This window comes from Monodon monoceros, unplaced genomic scaffold (genome assembly GCF_005190385.1).
Source record: "Monodon monoceros isolate NGI ecotype Baffin Bay Population unplaced genomic scaffold, NGI_Narwhal_1 Super_Scaffold_3, whole genome shotgun sequence".
In the NCBI taxonomy this organism is placed as follows: domain Eukaryota; kingdom Metazoa; phylum Chordata; class Mammalia; order Artiodactyla; family Monodontidae; genus Monodon; species Monodon monoceros.
In genome coordinates this window covers 63,953,581-63,969,429 of record NW_021703780.1, presented here as the reverse complement: position 1 = coordinate 63,969,429, position 15,849 = coordinate 63,953,581, and the positions used below count along the sequence as shown (strand labels likewise).

Genomic DNA, 15,849 nt, shown 5'->3' with positions numbered 1-15,849 from the left:
ATCGTTCCTATCCCCTGCAGGTGCTAAGGCCCAGGCCTCCTCAGCTGCCCTGCTTTCTCAAGAGGCCATGCTTATAGCCCAGGCTGTGGCCACAGTTGGAGGACCAGACAGCATCCTGGGACAGGCCCAGGAGGCCTGGTGGTGGACAGAGAAGCTGCTGTGGGGGATGGGCTGACCCAGAGGGACAGCTGTGTGGCAGCTGAAATTGAGGGGCTGGTCCACAGGGTCCAGAGGCATCACCCTCAGCTTCTGCAGCTCCTAGTCAAAGCTGGAGTGGTAGGTGGAGATATGGGTCACTGTGGGAGGCTTTGCCAAGGCGAGGACTCTCTCCTAGGGGTAAACTGGGTGTAGGGCAATGGGAGCGCTGGGACATGCATTCCTCACTGGATCCCCTAGGAATCGGGGACCATTCCCCTAGGGGTCGGGGACCTCGGTTGTTTTATGTTCCTGTACCCTGTGGTGTTCCCTCTTGTCCTGGGACCCTGCCTACCTCCCAGTGGGCTCTGGTTACCTCCCATAACTCCTCCTATAGCCTGGACATGGCAGTCACAGCCTTGGAGCAGCGTCAGCAATTGGTACAGAGCCATGGGGGCTGTGGAGGAGAGCATGGTGGGAGTCACAGGGTACCATGGCTTGGCCATGGGGTTGCAAGAGACATATTCCACATCTGACCCACCCCTGCCAGCAACAGCAAATCCAGGCCACTGCAAGCTCCACGGGAATCCAGGCCTGGGAGATGTGGCGTCATGCAAGGGGGTCTGGGGTGTGGCCACCATGGCTCACATGCAAGCAACTGTACAGCCCATCCAGCATTTCCTCTTGGGTACATGTCTGCTTGTGTGTCTGAGGTCAGGGGCAGGGGCAGGTGGGCATCCAGGACACTGCTATGATACTCCTTCTAGAATGAGGAATACTCATCAGGGCTGACCAGGGATCAGGTGGGAGCACTAGTGTGCTTCTAAATGTTTAACAAGTGGGGCCTGGGGGTCAGGAGGAACTGATTTGTAGTGTTTGTCAATTTCTATGGCATCAGTAATCCCCACCGTGACTGATTTCATTCTGCCTGTCATTTAACAACTGATTCACAGAATTCCTGAAAATTTAACAATTGGCTCTTGGAAGCCTCTAGCACACCGTGTAGTCATGTCAGAGGCAGGGTCAGTGAGAGATTAGGGTCAAAGTTCGTTGGGTCAGGGATCAGAGTTCACATCCAGGATCCCTACCTCCATCCCCACAGATGCTGTGAGTGTGGAGCTGGTGGCATGCCATGTGCTGGCGGTGCCCCTCCCCCAGGGTGGGGCAGCGGGCATTGCCCTCCTGCTGGATCAGATCCAGGGTGCCCTCCCTGTGCCAGATGCCGTAGGCCAGGAGCTGCCCAAAGCTGAAGGTGTTCTCCATCAGGCACAGCAGACCAGGTTAAGGGCTAGGAGGCTGGAGGTAGAGGTCAGAGGTTGGGGAGGAAAGGAATGCTGGACTGCCTGATCATCTGTGTCCTTCAGGGAGGGTACAGCCAGGGCCTTGGACCAAGCGCTGGATGTTTAGGGAGTGCTGGCTGAGGCGGGAACTCATGCAAGGGCTGCAGAGCAAGGACTGCAGGTCTTGAAACAGACTTCGAGGTCTGGAAGCCAGTGTACAGGAGGTGATACCCCACCCATACCCCTTAGCTCCCTCACACCTCTTGCTCAGAGGCTGCTGTGATCCCCATTCTTTCCCTGAGATCCTTGACCAGTTGTGATACCACAGTGCTAAATACCCTGACCATGTAATGCTCTACCTTGCTGTGACCTCTCTGTGATTCCCTAATCTTTGCCTCAGGTGGCAGGCCACCTGGCCTGGGTGGCACTGGCAGTGGATGTGACCCCGGTCCTTGGGCATCTGTCCAGTGCAGCTATGGCTCTCAGGACCTGTTTGGCCCTGAGTCAGTGGCAGGCCCAGGAGGCAGAAGAGTGAGCAGCACATGCCTTGGGTGTGGCTGGGAGCCTGGGCAAGGTGAGATGGGAAAAGTGGACATTAGGGTCTCAGGGACACCTCTGGAATAGTGTGAAATGGGGTTTAGGCTGGGACTGGGCTATGCCAGGCTGAGGCAGGGTCTCAATTCTAAAAGCCCCTGCCCCCCAAACCCAGGAACTTTGGGTGGCAATGTGTTTGGGACTGTAGAGTCTACGTGGGGTGGGGTTTCAGATCTAGTCTTGCTCTAGGAATTGCAGGTGGCCCAGTTAGGTGTGGTGGAGTTGCAGGAGGGCACGCATAGCCCGGCGGCCACGGTGCAAGATGCAGAAGAGCGGGTACAGTGGGCATGAGCTGAGGGCCAAGAGTTTCTAAAGCTGGCACAGAACAGCTAGAGCTGCCTAGAGGGTACGTGGCTGGGCCATGGTGGGGTGGGTATGGGGGGTGGTCAGGGTCAGAAGGGAGGGTCAGAGTTATAGGGATGGTGTGGGAGGGTCAGGGAAGGGTGCAGGTCAGGTCCAGATTCATATAGGGGTCAGGTCCAGATTCATATAGGGCTCAGGCTGGGGTTAAAGTCTAGAACAGGAGGTCAAACGTTAATTAGGGTTAGAGCTTATTTAGGGCTGGGGTCAGAGTCAGGGTCAGAGATTAGGACCAGAAGTCAGAGCCTGCCTCAGATGACCCTGATCCCCAGGGTTGGAGCGCCACTTGGCTCAGAATGCGCAGGCACTGGGCAAGAAAGTGACCACCCTGTGGGCCCTGGAGCAGCAGGCAGCAGAGCTGCTTGATCACATGCAGCTGTGGGCCATTGTGTACACCACCTGCTGACTGCTGTCTGTGGATGCCAGTAAGAGGGACTCTGGGACTACCTGGGTGACTCAGAGTGACCCCAGAGTGACCCAGGAATCTCCTGACCTTGAGAGACCAGAGGCACCACTGAGTGCCTGCTGATCCTGAGCGACCTCTATGTGACACCATGTTGTTTTCCAGTGGCCCTCTGACCTTGAGAAACTGGGAGGCGGCGGGTGTCGGGGGGGTGGGGGGGAGGGCGTCAAGTAAAACTTCCTGAGACCATCAGGTGCCCCTGAGATCCTGATAGATCCTTATCTCTGAGTGAGCTCCAATTCTGAGCCCCCTTTAATATCCCTGAGCCCCTCAGATTAACTACATGACCCCCCGGGTGTCTGGAGACCCCTCCTCCACATAACTGGTGCGACTCCCAGCAACCCTTCAAGTCCAGCAGATTGACTGCCCCCCTGCCCAGACTCTCCCTGTGAAGCCTAATGATTCCCCTGAAGAACCCCAGCTTTCTCCCCTGGGCCTACACCTCTGGGGTACTCTCCACCTGACCCCAGACAGTGGGCGCAGCTGTGGCAGCTCAAAGCCACCCCGACAGGGCCCTACAGACCCCCAGAATCCGTGATCCCTACCGCAGTCCCAGGGGCCTGGGTGGGGCATGGGCTCTGGGCAGCGTGCATTCCAAGCCCGGGCTCAGAAGCTCTCGGTGGGCCAGAAGGCCCGGAGTGGATGAAGAGCCATAAGATCTGGATTTGCTTGCTACTGCTCTGGTCTGTTGTCAGTGACCAGCACTCATTTTCATAGTGGGAAACTGAGCTCTTCTCATGCCTACTTGTTGTAGTGATTGGGGGAAGCGGAGACCCTGGGCAGGAGATGGCCTTCCTCCATCTCCCGCGCTACCCGTATGTTGTCCTGTCCTTCCGGCCAGGCTGTTCATCCCACATCCCTGAATAGGGGAGCTTGACACCTTGAGTGCACCCTTCCACCTCCCCACTGATGCTGGAGCCCTGGGACTGAAAAGCCTAACTGATGGTGACTTCCACAGCACCAACGACACTGGAGACAAAGGCTAGTTTCCATGGGCCACTTGAGGTCTCAAAGATCAGACTCCTCTTCTTTGTTTATGCCATAGCCCCTGCTTGGTGCATCCCCTAACTATAGTGGCCTAAGGGCCCCAAACCCTGTGTTCCCCTGGCTCTGTGCAGACCTGGGCATGGGGGCACAATATAGATTTGCAGGTGAGCCAGCCTGTGTCTAGTTTCTAGAGTGAGGGTCGTTTCCAGAGAGGTGGGGGTTTCTGCATGATGTCGTGCTCCTGCCCGAGATCCGCTCCGTGCTTTGCTTCCTGCCGTACTTCCCAACTTTGCTCAAAGTCGCCCGACTCCGAGCTAGTGGAAGGACCGCCGGACAGACAGAGGACCGAGTGGGGAATCGGCCAAGGACCCACACAGGCAGAGTCAACACGGGACCTCAAGGGAGGGGATAGATGGGCATGGGCCCCAGACCTCTCATCCCCCCTCATCCTGATTCCTCTCCTCTTCAGGATGGAGCGGGCCGCAGGGGAACAAGGGAGGGACCTGCGGGGACAGCCTGGGCCCTGGCAGCTTCTACTGGGCCTGCTGCTGAGCGGTGAGAGGGCCTGGTGAAGGCCTGGGTGTTGCGGGATGTGATGGTGGGTCCTGGGGTAGCTGGCTCTGGGGCTATGGGGTGGGAGTGCAGCAGAACCAGCTGACCCCCTGTTCCCAGTGCCGGCCACCGCCCTGGCCCAGGCCCTGGCCCCGGATGTGCCAGGCTGTTCGCGGGGAAGCTGCTACCCCGCCACAGGGGACCTGCTGGTGGGACGTGCTGACAGACTGACCGCCTCATCCACCTGTGGCTTGCATGGGCCCCAGCCCTACTGCATCGTCAGTCACCTGCAGGTGTGGTTGGAGTTGAGGTGGGGGGCTGAGTTAGGGTGGTGCCCACTGGCTGAGGTACTAACGCTGATCCTGACCCTGACCCGACCCAGGACGAGAAGAAATGCTTCCTGTGTGACTCCCGGCGCCCCTTCTCTGCTAAAGACAACCCAAACAGCCATCGCATCCAGAATGTAGTTACCAGCTTCACACCACAGCGCCGGGCAGCCTGGTGGCAGTCAGAGAATGGTGAGGCTGTGGGTGAGGTATGGGTGAGCAGGGCTGTCCACCAAGTAGCCTCAAGTCCCTGACCTCCGACTCCTGCCCCAGGTGTCCCCGTGGTCACCATCCAGCTGGACTTGGAGGCTGAGTTCCATTTCACGCACCTCATTATGACCTTCAAGGTGCCCGCGTGTCTGGGAGCCTGCTTGAAGCACCCTGCTTGGCTCCCCATTGCCCCTGAACAGAGTCCCAGCTCTTCAGCCCAGCCTCCCTGTGCTCATATGCTGTGCCCTGGCTGGATGGGAGGCTCTTTCACCTCCCACACCTTCTGTTGCCTGCCCCCTCCAGGCCTTTGTACACGCTGCCTCAATCCCAGGCTGGGTCAGGCGCTGCCTCCCTGGGCCCCGTGACCGCTGAGTCTCCCCACTAGAGGTGGCTTCCCTTCCTGATCCTTGCTTGGCTTCCCCTGGTCACCTCCACCTGTCTGTGAGCTGCTTGAGGGCAGGCCCCAGCTGGGCAGGGCTCTTGATGGGCCTGGGCTGAACTTGGGTCCTAGTGCCCGCTGATCAGCCATGCTCCCCACCCAGACGTTTCGCCCTGCTGCCATGCTGGTGGAGCGCTCAGCAGACTTTGGACGCACCTGGCACGTGTACAGATATTTCTCCTATGACTGTGGGGCTGACTTCCCAGGAGTCCCACTGGCTCCCCCACGGCACTGGGATGACGTAGTCTGTGAGTCACGCTATTCAGAGATTGAGCCATCCACTGAAGGCGAGGTGAGGGCTGGGATCTGGGCTTGGGGCAGAAGGGGGGCACGACGGGCATGAGGCAGGTCCAGTGTCTCTAATGACTCTATGCCCTTCCAGGTCATCTATCGTGTGCTGGACCCTGCAATCCCTATTCCAGACCCCTATAGCCCATGGATCCAGAGTGAGTGTTCCATTCTTTGAGGCTGGCGCAGTCCCAGCGTCCGGCTGGTGATGACTATCTGGGGCCTCAGTAACTATTCTGGGTGCTTCCTAGGGCAGGTGCCAAGTCCAATTTAGCTCATATAGCTGTAGACAGGAGGTCTCCCAAGGTGACCTTGGCAGCTTCAGCTCCTGGGTGGGCATGGGGCAGCAAGAGCCTGCCTGGACAGCTGGCCCCCAACCCCTTTCCCCCACTTAGACCTGCTAAAGATCACCAATCTACGGGTGAACCTGACACGGCTACACACGCTCGGGGACAACCTGCTTGACCCACGGCGGGAGATCCGCGAGAAGTACTATTATGCCCTGTACGAGCTGGTTGTGCGTGGCAACTGCTTCTGCTATGGACACGCCTCACAGTGTGCACCCGCCCCAGGGGCACCAGCCCATGCTGAGGGCATGGTGAGGGTCTTCAACTGGCTGGAGTAGGGCTGGGGGCAGGGGCAGGCATGGCTGGACAGTGCTGACCACTTGCCTACCCACCCTGCTAGGTTCATGGGGCCTGCATCTGCAAACACAACACTCGTGGCTTCAACTGTGAGCAGTGTCAGGATTTCCATCATGATCTGCCCTGGCATCCGGCTGAGGACGGCCACAGTCACGCCTGCAGGAGTAAGTGAGACCCTGGCCCTCATAGCCCCAGGACTCTGTGGCCTGGCTGTGCCCTGGGCAGAACCTAGAACTGGTTGGTTAAGCCCCTAACACCTAGGCTGTGCCTGAAGGGTATCTTGGTCTTGATGCCCCTGGGGACTCCCTCAACCCTCTGCCACAGTCTGCTCTGGTTAGGGGCCCAGTATGATGCTGAAGGCTTAAAGTCCCTGAACCCCCACCCACAAATTCTGGCCTGTGGCAGGGACCTAAGGTGGCACTGGGGGCCCCTAAGCCCCTTACCCTCAGGACATGGTCCCTCAAGTGGCCTTTGCCCTGCTCTTCCCCCACCTCTCCCAAGAGTGTGAGTGCCATGGGCATACCTACAGCTGCCACTTCGACATGGCCATATACCTGGCATCTGGCAACGTGAGTGGAGGTGTGTGTGATGGGTGTCAGCACAACACAGCTGGGCGCCAGTGTGAGCTCTGCCGACCCTTCTTCTACCGTGACCCAACTAAGGACCTGCGAGACCCAGCCGTGTGTCGCTGTAAGGCTGGAATTGGACACGGGAGAGGGAAGGCTGATCCTGGGGTATGAGCTGAAGTGCCAGACTGCTGTGCAGGTTGCAGGGATTTGGGGTGGGGGGATGGAGGGTGGAGCCAGACTGGGAATCTAGGGTGGGGGCTTGAGAGATGACTGGTGCTGGGCTAGTTGGCATAAGGGTAACCCTGCACTTCTTTGTGCTCTCAGCCTGTGACTGTGACCCCATGGGTTCCCAAGACGGTGGTCGCTGTGATCCCCATGATGATCCTGCACTGGGGCTGGTCTCGGGCCAGTGTCGCTGCAAAGAAAATGTGGTGGGCTCTCGCTGCCAGCAGTGCCGTGATGGCTTCTTTGGGCTCAGTGCCAGTGACCCTCTAGGCTGCCAGCGTATGTGCTTCCTGTCCTAACTCCTGTGCTGACCTTAATCCTTGACCTCTTACTCTGGACCCAACTGGACATGAGCACTGCCCCAGCTCCCCAAAGTGCTGATGGGTCTCCTTCTCCACAGAATGTCAGTGTGATACACGGGGCACAGTGCCAGGGGGCACCCCTTGTGACCGCAACAGTGGAGCCTGTTTCTGCAAGCGTTTAGTGACTGGACGTGGCTGCAACCGCTGCCTGGTGCGACTGGAGGGGCTGGAGTTCTGCACTTATCCTCAGAGGATAGGGATGGGAGTGGTGTCCCTGCCCCACTGGGTGGGCGCTGAGGGCTTTGGGTCCGATCCTGGTTGAGAGGCCTCAGGTCTGGGAGGCCAAGCGTGGGAGCCAGTGGTCGGGGGGCCATGCTTTCCCCAAGGGGTGGTAGAGGCTGAGAGCCATCATTAGATTCCCTGTTGGGCAGAGAGGGGGGTCTATTTCTGGCCCTCAGCAACCTCTTCTCCCCCAGCCTGGCCACTGGGGCCTGAGCCACGACCTACTTGGCTGCCGTCCGTGTGACTGTGATGTCGGTGGTGCCCTGGATCCCCAGTGAGTACTGTATAAGGGGCCCTGGGAGGGGTGGGAAAAGATCCTGGGCGGGAAAGGGGATCCTTCTTGAGTAACCATGTGTTCCCCAGGTGCAACGAGGCCACAGGTCAGTGCCACTGCCGCCAGAACATGGTGGGGCGACGCTGTGAGCAGGTGCAGCCTGGTTACTTCCGGCCCTTCCTTGACCACCTAACTTGGGAGGCTGAGGAAGCTCGGGGGCAGGTAGGGGGGCACTGTTGAAGGACAGGGCATGGGTGATACTATGGCTGGAGAGACAGGGTTATGGGTGGTGCCTGGTGTAGGGAGGGTGTCTGCCTCGGGCAGGGCCTCAACTAGAGAGCTGGGGTTTGGGGACAGGCTGTGGCAAAAGAGGCAGTGCCTTGCCTGAGCCCACACCCCCAGCCTCATTACTTCCCAGGTACCTGATGTGGTGGCACGCCTGGTGACCCCTGGGGGGATTCCATCTTGGACTGGCCCAGGCTTTGTTAGGCTGCGGGAAGGCCAGGCACTGGAGTTCCTGGTGGCCTCTGTACCAAGAGCCATGGACTATGACCTACTACTGCGCTTGGAGCCCCAGGTCAGACCTTGTGACACCTAACCCAGAGCTGACCCTCTGGGTGTGGGAGCATCTCATCCATCACCCTATTCCCCTAGGTACCTGAGCAATGGGCAGAGATGGAACTGACTGTGCAGCGCCCAGGGCCTGTATCTGCCCACAGCCCATGTGGGCACGTGCTGCCCAAGGATGACCACATCCCAGGGACTCTGCAACCAGGCACCAGGTGAGGACACTAATGGTAGCACCTACAACTGTGGGGGGTTGTGGGTCAGCCCTAAGCTCCCTGCAGGGCACTTGGAAGACCCCCCTGCTCATTCATCTGTTCCTTCCTTCAAGTGCCTCCTCCTCCTGCGTACTGTTTGCCAGCTGCTGCTGGGCGTGGCACTGGTCAGAGGAAGGAAGTAGACAGAACAAGACCTGCTCCTTCAGGGGTCTAAGTTCCAGAGGCCAAGGCAGGAAATAAGGGGAGCCCACTGATTGTCAGGATAGGTAGTGCCCTTGGGGGGAAGGGAGGGTGTCAGAGTACTCTGAGTGGGGATGTAACTGGTCTGACTAAGGCTTTATTATATTTTGGGTAGTATTTGTTTCATGTATCTTTTTTCATCACTTTTTTCTTAACTTTTTATCATGTAAAAATAAAAATACATAGAAACAGAGACTAGCATAATGAACCTGGCTGTACCCATTATAGACATTTTGCCAACTGTGACTTAATGTTTAGCAAAGATTCCCCTAGTTTCTGAGAGGAGAATAGACCTAAAGGGCCAAGGTGGAAGCTGGGAGATCTGCTGGCAGCTATTGAGTTAGCTAAGTGACAGTGGGCTGGACACAGGTGTAGCAGTTGAGGTGGCGAGAAAAGGAAGTTTCCAGAGGGTTCCAGTGGCAGAGCTGATGGCTTAGGAAAGGGAGAAAAAGTGGAAAGGTGACTCTAGGGTTTGGGGCTTGGGCATCTGGATGGCATGTGTTCTTCGCTGAGATGGAGACATAGGAAGGAGCAGTTCTGAGATGCTTAGACATGGGGGACAAGGCCAGTGGGTGGTTGGACTTCTGTGTCTGGAATTACTGGAGGGCTCAGGTTGGAGATGTAAATTTGGGACTTGCCCCTAAAGAGGTGGATCTAGATTAAATGACCAGAGAAAGGAAGGAGGAGCAGAACCAAGCTTTGGGGTACTCTAGTGTTAGAGCCCAGTAGAGAGGGAGTAGCTGGGGGATGGGGAGAAATCGGGAGTCTGCACAAGGTCCCAGAAGCCAAGAGAAGAGCGTCTCAGGAAGGAAGGCGCACTGACCTCACTGCATGCTGCTGGATGCTGGAGCAGATAAGAATAGAGGAGTGGCCGCTGGGTTTGGCTAAATGGAGGTCACTGGTGACCTTGGGACAGGCTGACTCTATGGCATGCTGGAGGGGGCAAAAGCTCCCCTGGAGTGGGAGGCTAGACAGTGGAGGCAGTGACTACAGTTAAATTTTAGGGGTTTGTTGGTCAGGAGAGCAAAGACAAAGCAGCAGCCAGGGAGAGACTCGAATCTTGAGCAAAGATTTTTTTCAGGGGGGATAAAAGAACCCTAGCATGGGTTTGCAGGCTGATGGGAATGACCTGGGGTGAGGGGAGGTGATGCAGTCTTGGTGAAGAGGAGCCGTGACTGGAGGCTGGAGGTCGAGGTTGGAGGAAGCGTAAAAAGGGCATTGAGGGAAAATTGGCAAGCATTTGTGCCAGGGAAATGCTCTGGGGTTGCAAGGCTGTATGGAGTGTTCTCAGCAAGACTGTCTGCACAGGTGATGATCCCAGTGAAGGCACATTTATGGGAATCTTCTGTAGAGATTCTCCGTCAGGCTGTCCAGCTGTTTTTGGCCTGGCCCAGCCCTAGTATCTTTCTTGGCCAATGATTTGGTTGCTGTGTGTGGGGTGGGGAGGCCCAAGATGATTGATACGGGAACCCTGGGTGACCCCATACCTGTCCTCGCCTACCTCAGGTACATGGTGTTTCCCAGACCTGTCTGCCTTGAGCCTGGCATCTCCTACAAGCTGCATCTCAAGCTGGTGCGAACAGGAGGAGGTGCCCAGCCTGAGGCCCCCTATTCTGGACCCAGCCTACTCATTGACTCGGTGAATAGTTCCCTCTCCCACACCAACCAAGATGGCAGGGCCTGTGGGATGGGTCCTGTAGTGGTGACTGTATAGAAGGGGTCTGTGACAGAAGAGGCAGGTCTGTGGCAGTGCTAAGCTTAGTGTCCTGGCAGTTCCAGCATGGTCCTGGGTCTGAACTTCATTCTTCCTTGCTCATCTCTTAAGCTGGTGCTGCTGCCCCGTGTCCTGGTGCTGGAGATGTTTAGTGGGGGTGATGTGGCTTCTCTGGAGCGCCGTGCCACCTTTGAACACTACCGCTGCCACGAGGAGGGTCTGGTGCCCAGCAAGACCCTTCCCTCTGAGGCCTGCGCCCCCCTCCTCATCAGCCTGTCCACACTGGTCTACAACGGAGCCCTGCGTGAGTGCCTGTGGTTTGGCTGGTGGGGTGGAGGTGTATGCGCTCAGCTTGACCTGCCCTGTCCCCTCTCCCCACAGCCTGTCAGTGTGACCCCCAGGGCTCACTGAGCTCTGAGTGCAACCCCCATGGTGGTCAGTGCCTGTGCAAACATGCAGTGGTTGGGCGTCGCTGTGACCTCTGTGCCCCTGGCTACTATGGCTTTGGCCCCACAGGCTGTCAAGGTATCACCTGCCCCTTTGTCTCTCCTGTTCTTCTCTCCACACACCGCCCCCACCTCTGCCCCGCTGCCACTACTGTTCTCCCTCCTTCCTCTGACTCTGCTTCTTCCTTTTTCCAACTCTGCTTTGGACCCCATACTCTCAGCCCTGGTCACTTGCAGTTCTCTTCCATTCCCTGACCTTCTACCGTGACCTCACCCAAACTCCCCTCAAACCCTCTCCCTGGCTTAGCCTCTGCCTTGCCCCCAGCCTGCCAGTGCAGCCCTGAGGGGGCACTCAGCGGCCTGTGTGAAGCAACCAATGGGCAATGCCCCTGCCAAACTGGTGCATTTGGGCTTCGCTGCGACCGCTGCCAGCGTGGCCAGTGGGGATTCCCTAACTGCCGGCCGTGTGTCTGCAACGGGCATGCAGACGAATGTGACCCCCACACAGGCGCTTGCCTGGGATGCCGTGACCACACAGGGGGTGAGCACTGTGAAAGGTGAGCCTGAAGCAGCTATGAGTGAGCTGGTGGGTGGGCGGGCTGCTCAGGGATGACACAGCTCTTCCTCCTTCTCCCTGCAGGTGCATTGCTGGCTTCCACGGGGACCCACGGCTGCCATATGGGGGCCAGTGCCGGCCCTGTCCCTGCCCTGAAGGCCCCGGGAGCCGGCGGCACTTTGCTACTTCTTGCCGTCGGGATGGGTACTCCCAGCAGATCGTGTGCCACTGCAGGGAAGGCTACACAGGTGAGTGGGTAAGGTGCAGGCGTGGGATCAGGGTGGGGCAGCTGGGCTGAGCACTCACGCCTTCCCCCGACCGTGGGCAGGGCTGCGGTGCGAAGCTTGTGCCCCTGGGCACTTTGGGGACCCATCAAGGCCAGGTGGCCAGTGCCAACCATGCGAATGCAGTGGTAACATTGACCCCACGGACCCTGATGCCTGTGACTCCCACTCGGGGCAATGCCTGCGCTGCTTACACCACACAGAGGGGCCGCACTGTGCCCACTGCAAGCCTGGCTTCCATGGGCAGGCTGCCCGACAGAGCTGTCACCGTGAGTGTGGGTATGGAGGGGGTGGCTGAGGTGGGGCTCCCTGCTCCAGCTCTCCTTAACCAGTGTGCTCATCTTGGCTGGCATAGGCTGCACCTGCAACCTGCTGGGCACAGATCCCCAGCAGTGCCCATCCACTGACCGGTGCAACTGTGACCCAAGCAGTGGGCAGTGCCCATGCCTCCCCAATGTCCAGGGCCCTAGCTGTGACCGCTGTGCCCCCAACTTCTGGAACCTTACCAGTGGCCATGGCTGCCAGCCCTGTGCCTGCCACCCAAGCCGAGCCAGAGGCCCCACCTGCAATGAGGTATGGGACCTTCCTGTGGATCCCTGGGGAGATGGGGCCAGCTGCCTGCCTCACGTCTTGAGGGTTCAGCCTCTGACTGACCTCTGCCCTGTTCCCACTCTAGTTCACAGGACAGTGCCACTGCCGTGCTGGCTTCGGTGGGCGAACCTGTTCTGAGTGCCAGGAGCTCCACTGGGGAGACCCTGGGTTGCAGTGCCGCGGTAAGGGGTCTCGTGGGGCCAGGGTGGATGGGGGACTTCCAAGGATGCCCCACTGGCGCCCTAACTCTGTGGTCTTCCCTTTTCCTGCAGCCTGTGATTGTGACCCTCGTGGGATAGACACACCTCAGTGTCACCGTTCCACAGGTCACTGCAGCTGCCGCCTGGGCATGTCTGGCGTGCGCTGTGACCAGTGTGCCCGTGGCTTCTCGGGCGTCTTTCCTGCCTGCCACCCCTGCCACGCATGCTTCGGGGACTGGGACCGTGTGGTACAGGACCTGGCTGCTCGTACACGGCGCCTGGAGCAGTGGGCGCAGGAGCTGCAGCAGACGGGTGTGCTGGGTGCCTTTGAGAGCAGCTTCTGGCACATGCAGGAGAGGCTGGGCACTGTGCAGGGGATTGTCGGTGCCCGTAACGCCTCAGCTGCCTCCACTGCACAGCTCGTGGAGGCCACAGAGGAGTTGCGGTGCGGACGGGCCTGAGGATACATGGTGGGATGGGGCAGAGGCCCGATGCATTAGGGCTGAAGTCTCTATAAATAATATCTCCTCATCACCCCATGCAGGCGTGAAATTGGGGAGGCCACTGAGCACCTGACCCAGCTGGAAGCAGAGCTCACAGATGTGCAGGACAAGAATTTCAATGCCAACCATGCACTAAGCAGCCTAGAGCGAGACGGGCTTGCACTTAATCTCACACTGCGGCAGCTTGACCAGCATCTGGACCTGCTCAAGCATTCAAACTTCCTGGGTGAGTTGTTGGTCAACTAGGCGGGTGGATCAGGGTTGATCTTCAGCTGACTGCCTGCCTCTGCCCGACTTAGGTGCCTATGACAGCATCCGCCATGCCCACAGCCTGTCTGCAGAGGCAGAACGTCGTGCCAACATGTCAGCCCTGACAGTGCCCAGCCCTGTGAGCAACTCAGCAGGCACACGGCACCGGACAGAGGTGCTGATGGGTGCCCGAAAGAAGGACTTCAACCACAAGCACATGGCCAACCAGCAGGCACTGGGCGAGCTCTCTGCCCGTACCCATGCCCTGAGCCTGACAGGCATAAATGAACTGGTGAGGCACAAGTGTCGGGTGGGACATATGGGTGTGGCTGTTCCTTCCCCCAGACCCTGACTTGTTCTGTGCCTGGCAGGTGTGTGGGTCCCCGGGAGATGCACCCTGTGCTACGAGCCCTTGCGGGGGTGCTGGCTGTCGGGACGAGGATGGGCAGCCCCGTTGTGGGGGCCTCAGCTGCAGTGGGGCAGCAGCCATGGCGGATCTGGCGCTGGGTCGGGCCCGCCACACACAGGCAGAACTGCAGCGGGCATTGGCAGAAGGTGGTGGCATCCTCAGCCAGGTAGCTGAGACCCGTCGGCAGGCAGGCGAGGCACAGCAGCGGGCCCAGGCAGCCCTGGACAAGGCTAATGCTTCCAGGGGACAGGTGGAACAGGCCAACCAGGAACTGCGGGAACTTATCCAGAGTGTGAAGGACTTCCTCAGCCGTGAGCCTCCCTTGTGGCCCAGGCCATGTGGTGTTTCCCCCATGTCTGTGTTCATACTTGGGTCAGGGCCTGCACTGTACCTGTGTTTGTGACCACAGATGGGCAAGGGCTCAGGGTGTCTGGACCCTGAGCCCGTGCCCATATGTAGTCCCCAAGTCCACGACCCTGCATCTATGTCCCATGTATAGTCCCTGTCATTGTGGTTACATCCTTATGCCTATTAGCAAATCCATACCCCATGTGTGGTCCCTGAGTCCATACCCCAAGACTGTGTCCCCATGCCCGTGCTGGGGAATCTGTGTCCTTAAGCCCTTGCCTGTGTCCCCATAGAGGAGGGGGCTGATCCTGACAGCATTGAGATGGTGGCCACACGGGTGCTAGAGCTCTCCATCCCAGCGTCACCTGAGCAGATCCGGCACTTGGCAGGCGAGATTGCAGAGCGGGTCCGGAGCCTGGCAGATGTGGACACGATCCTGGCGCATACTGTGGGAGACGTGCATCGGGCAGAGCAGCTACTGAAGGATGCACAGCGGGCACGGTCTGACCCCAACCTTGGACCCCATCCTTGACACCTAGTTCTGATACTTGCAAGTCCTGATTCCCTCTCTTCTCCAGGAGCCGGGCTGAGGGTGAGAAACAGAAGGCAGAGACAGTACAGGCAGCGCTGGAGGAGGCCCAGCGGGCACAGGGTGCTGCTCAGGGTGCCATCCAGGGGGCAGTGGTTGACACACAGGACACAGAGCAGACCCTGCACCAGGTGTGGTCTCCCTGGGACATCAGTGGGGCAAGGTTGTGAGCATGCTGCATAAACCTGTTTAACCCTAGGCCCACCCGTGGCAGGTGCAGGAGAGGATGGCAGATACAGAGAAGGCATTGAGCTCTGCAGGTGAGCGGGCTCAGCAATTGGATGGTCTCCTGGAGGCTCTGAAATTGAAGCGAGCAGGAAATAGCTTGGCAGCCTCTAGCGCTGAAGAAACAGCTGGCAGTGCCCAGGGTCGTGCCCGGGAAGCTGAACAGGTGGGTTGAGGCAGAGCCAGTTGGAAGGGGTGGGGGTAGAGGCTGGGCCTCCACTGGGCCACCACCCTGCCCCGGACCTCTATGTCTGCAGCTGCTGAAGGGCCCACTAGGTGACCAGTACCAGACAGTGAGGGCCCTGGCCGAGCGCAAGGCCCAGGGTGTGCTGGCTGCACAGGCACGGGCAGAACAACTGCGGGATGAGGCTCGCGGCTTGTTGCAGGCTGCTCAAGACAAGCTGCAGCGGCTGCAAGGTGAGGATGGGACGCCAGAGATGTGGGACTCTGGGAGAAGGACCCTTCATCTGAGACCTGTCTCTCCTAGAGCTGGAAGGCACTTATGAGGAGAACGAGCGGGCGCTGGAGGGCAAAGCGGCTCAGCTGGACGGGCTGGAGGCCAGGATGCGCAGTGTGCTTCAAGCCATCAACTTGCAGGTCCAGATCTACAACACCTGCCAGTGACCCTTACCCGAGGCCTACCCCAGTCCCCAGCCTCGCCCCGCACTTATTACTGCCTGTGCATGGAATAGTCCCCAGCCTGGCAAGGCCCCCAATAAACCAGTGTGAATCCCCGCTGTGTGACCGACTCTGATTTGGGGAGGGCGGAGTCTCTGGGCGGAA

General features: G+C 58.8%; 1 protein-coding gene across 4 annotated transcripts; it reads left to right on the top strand.

Moving 5' to 3' along the window:
* The first annotated feature begins 71 nt into the window (after positions 1–71).
* On the top strand, positions 72–15,802 carry LAMB2 (laminin subunit beta 2). Of its 4 annotated transcripts, XM_029242405.1 has the most exons (35): positions 72–276; positions 1,816–1,989; positions 3,674–3,813; positions 4,289–4,374; positions 4,492–4,664; positions 4,754–4,889; positions 4,971–5,044; positions 5,450–5,638; positions 5,729–5,792; positions 6,030–6,232; positions 6,322–6,442; positions 6,780–6,968; positions 7,172–7,351; positions 7,473–7,585; positions 7,851–7,930; positions 8,020–8,152; positions 8,349–8,507; positions 8,585–8,712; positions 10,459–10,591; positions 10,778–10,970; positions 11,048–11,191; positions 11,438–11,669; positions 11,753–11,916; positions 11,997–12,221; positions 12,308–12,525; positions 12,629–12,725; positions 12,816–13,188; positions 13,288–13,472; positions 13,546–13,787; positions 13,867–14,215; positions 14,546–14,753; positions 14,831–14,972; positions 15,056–15,232; positions 15,324–15,483; positions 15,554–15,801. In XM_029242405.1, the coding sequence occupies exons 4-35, from the start codon at positions 4,290–4,292 to the stop codon at positions 15,688–15,690; spliced, it is 5,406 nt and encodes a 1,801-aa protein (XP_029098238.1). In that variant the 5' UTR covers positions 72–276; positions 1,816–1,989; positions 3,674–3,813; position 4,289; the 3' UTR covers positions 15,691–15,801. The 4 variants fall into 4 exon arrangements, with proteins under 4 accessions (XP_029098238.1, XP_029098237.1, XP_029098239.1 ...); XM_029242404.1 differs by lacking the exon at positions 3,674–3,813; XM_029242406.1 differs by lacking the exons at positions 72–276; positions 1,816–1,989; positions 3,674–3,813 and adding an exon at positions 3,989–4,196 and having other exon boundaries at positions 15,554–15,802.
* The last annotated feature ends 47 nt before the right edge of the window (positions 15,803–15,849 follow it).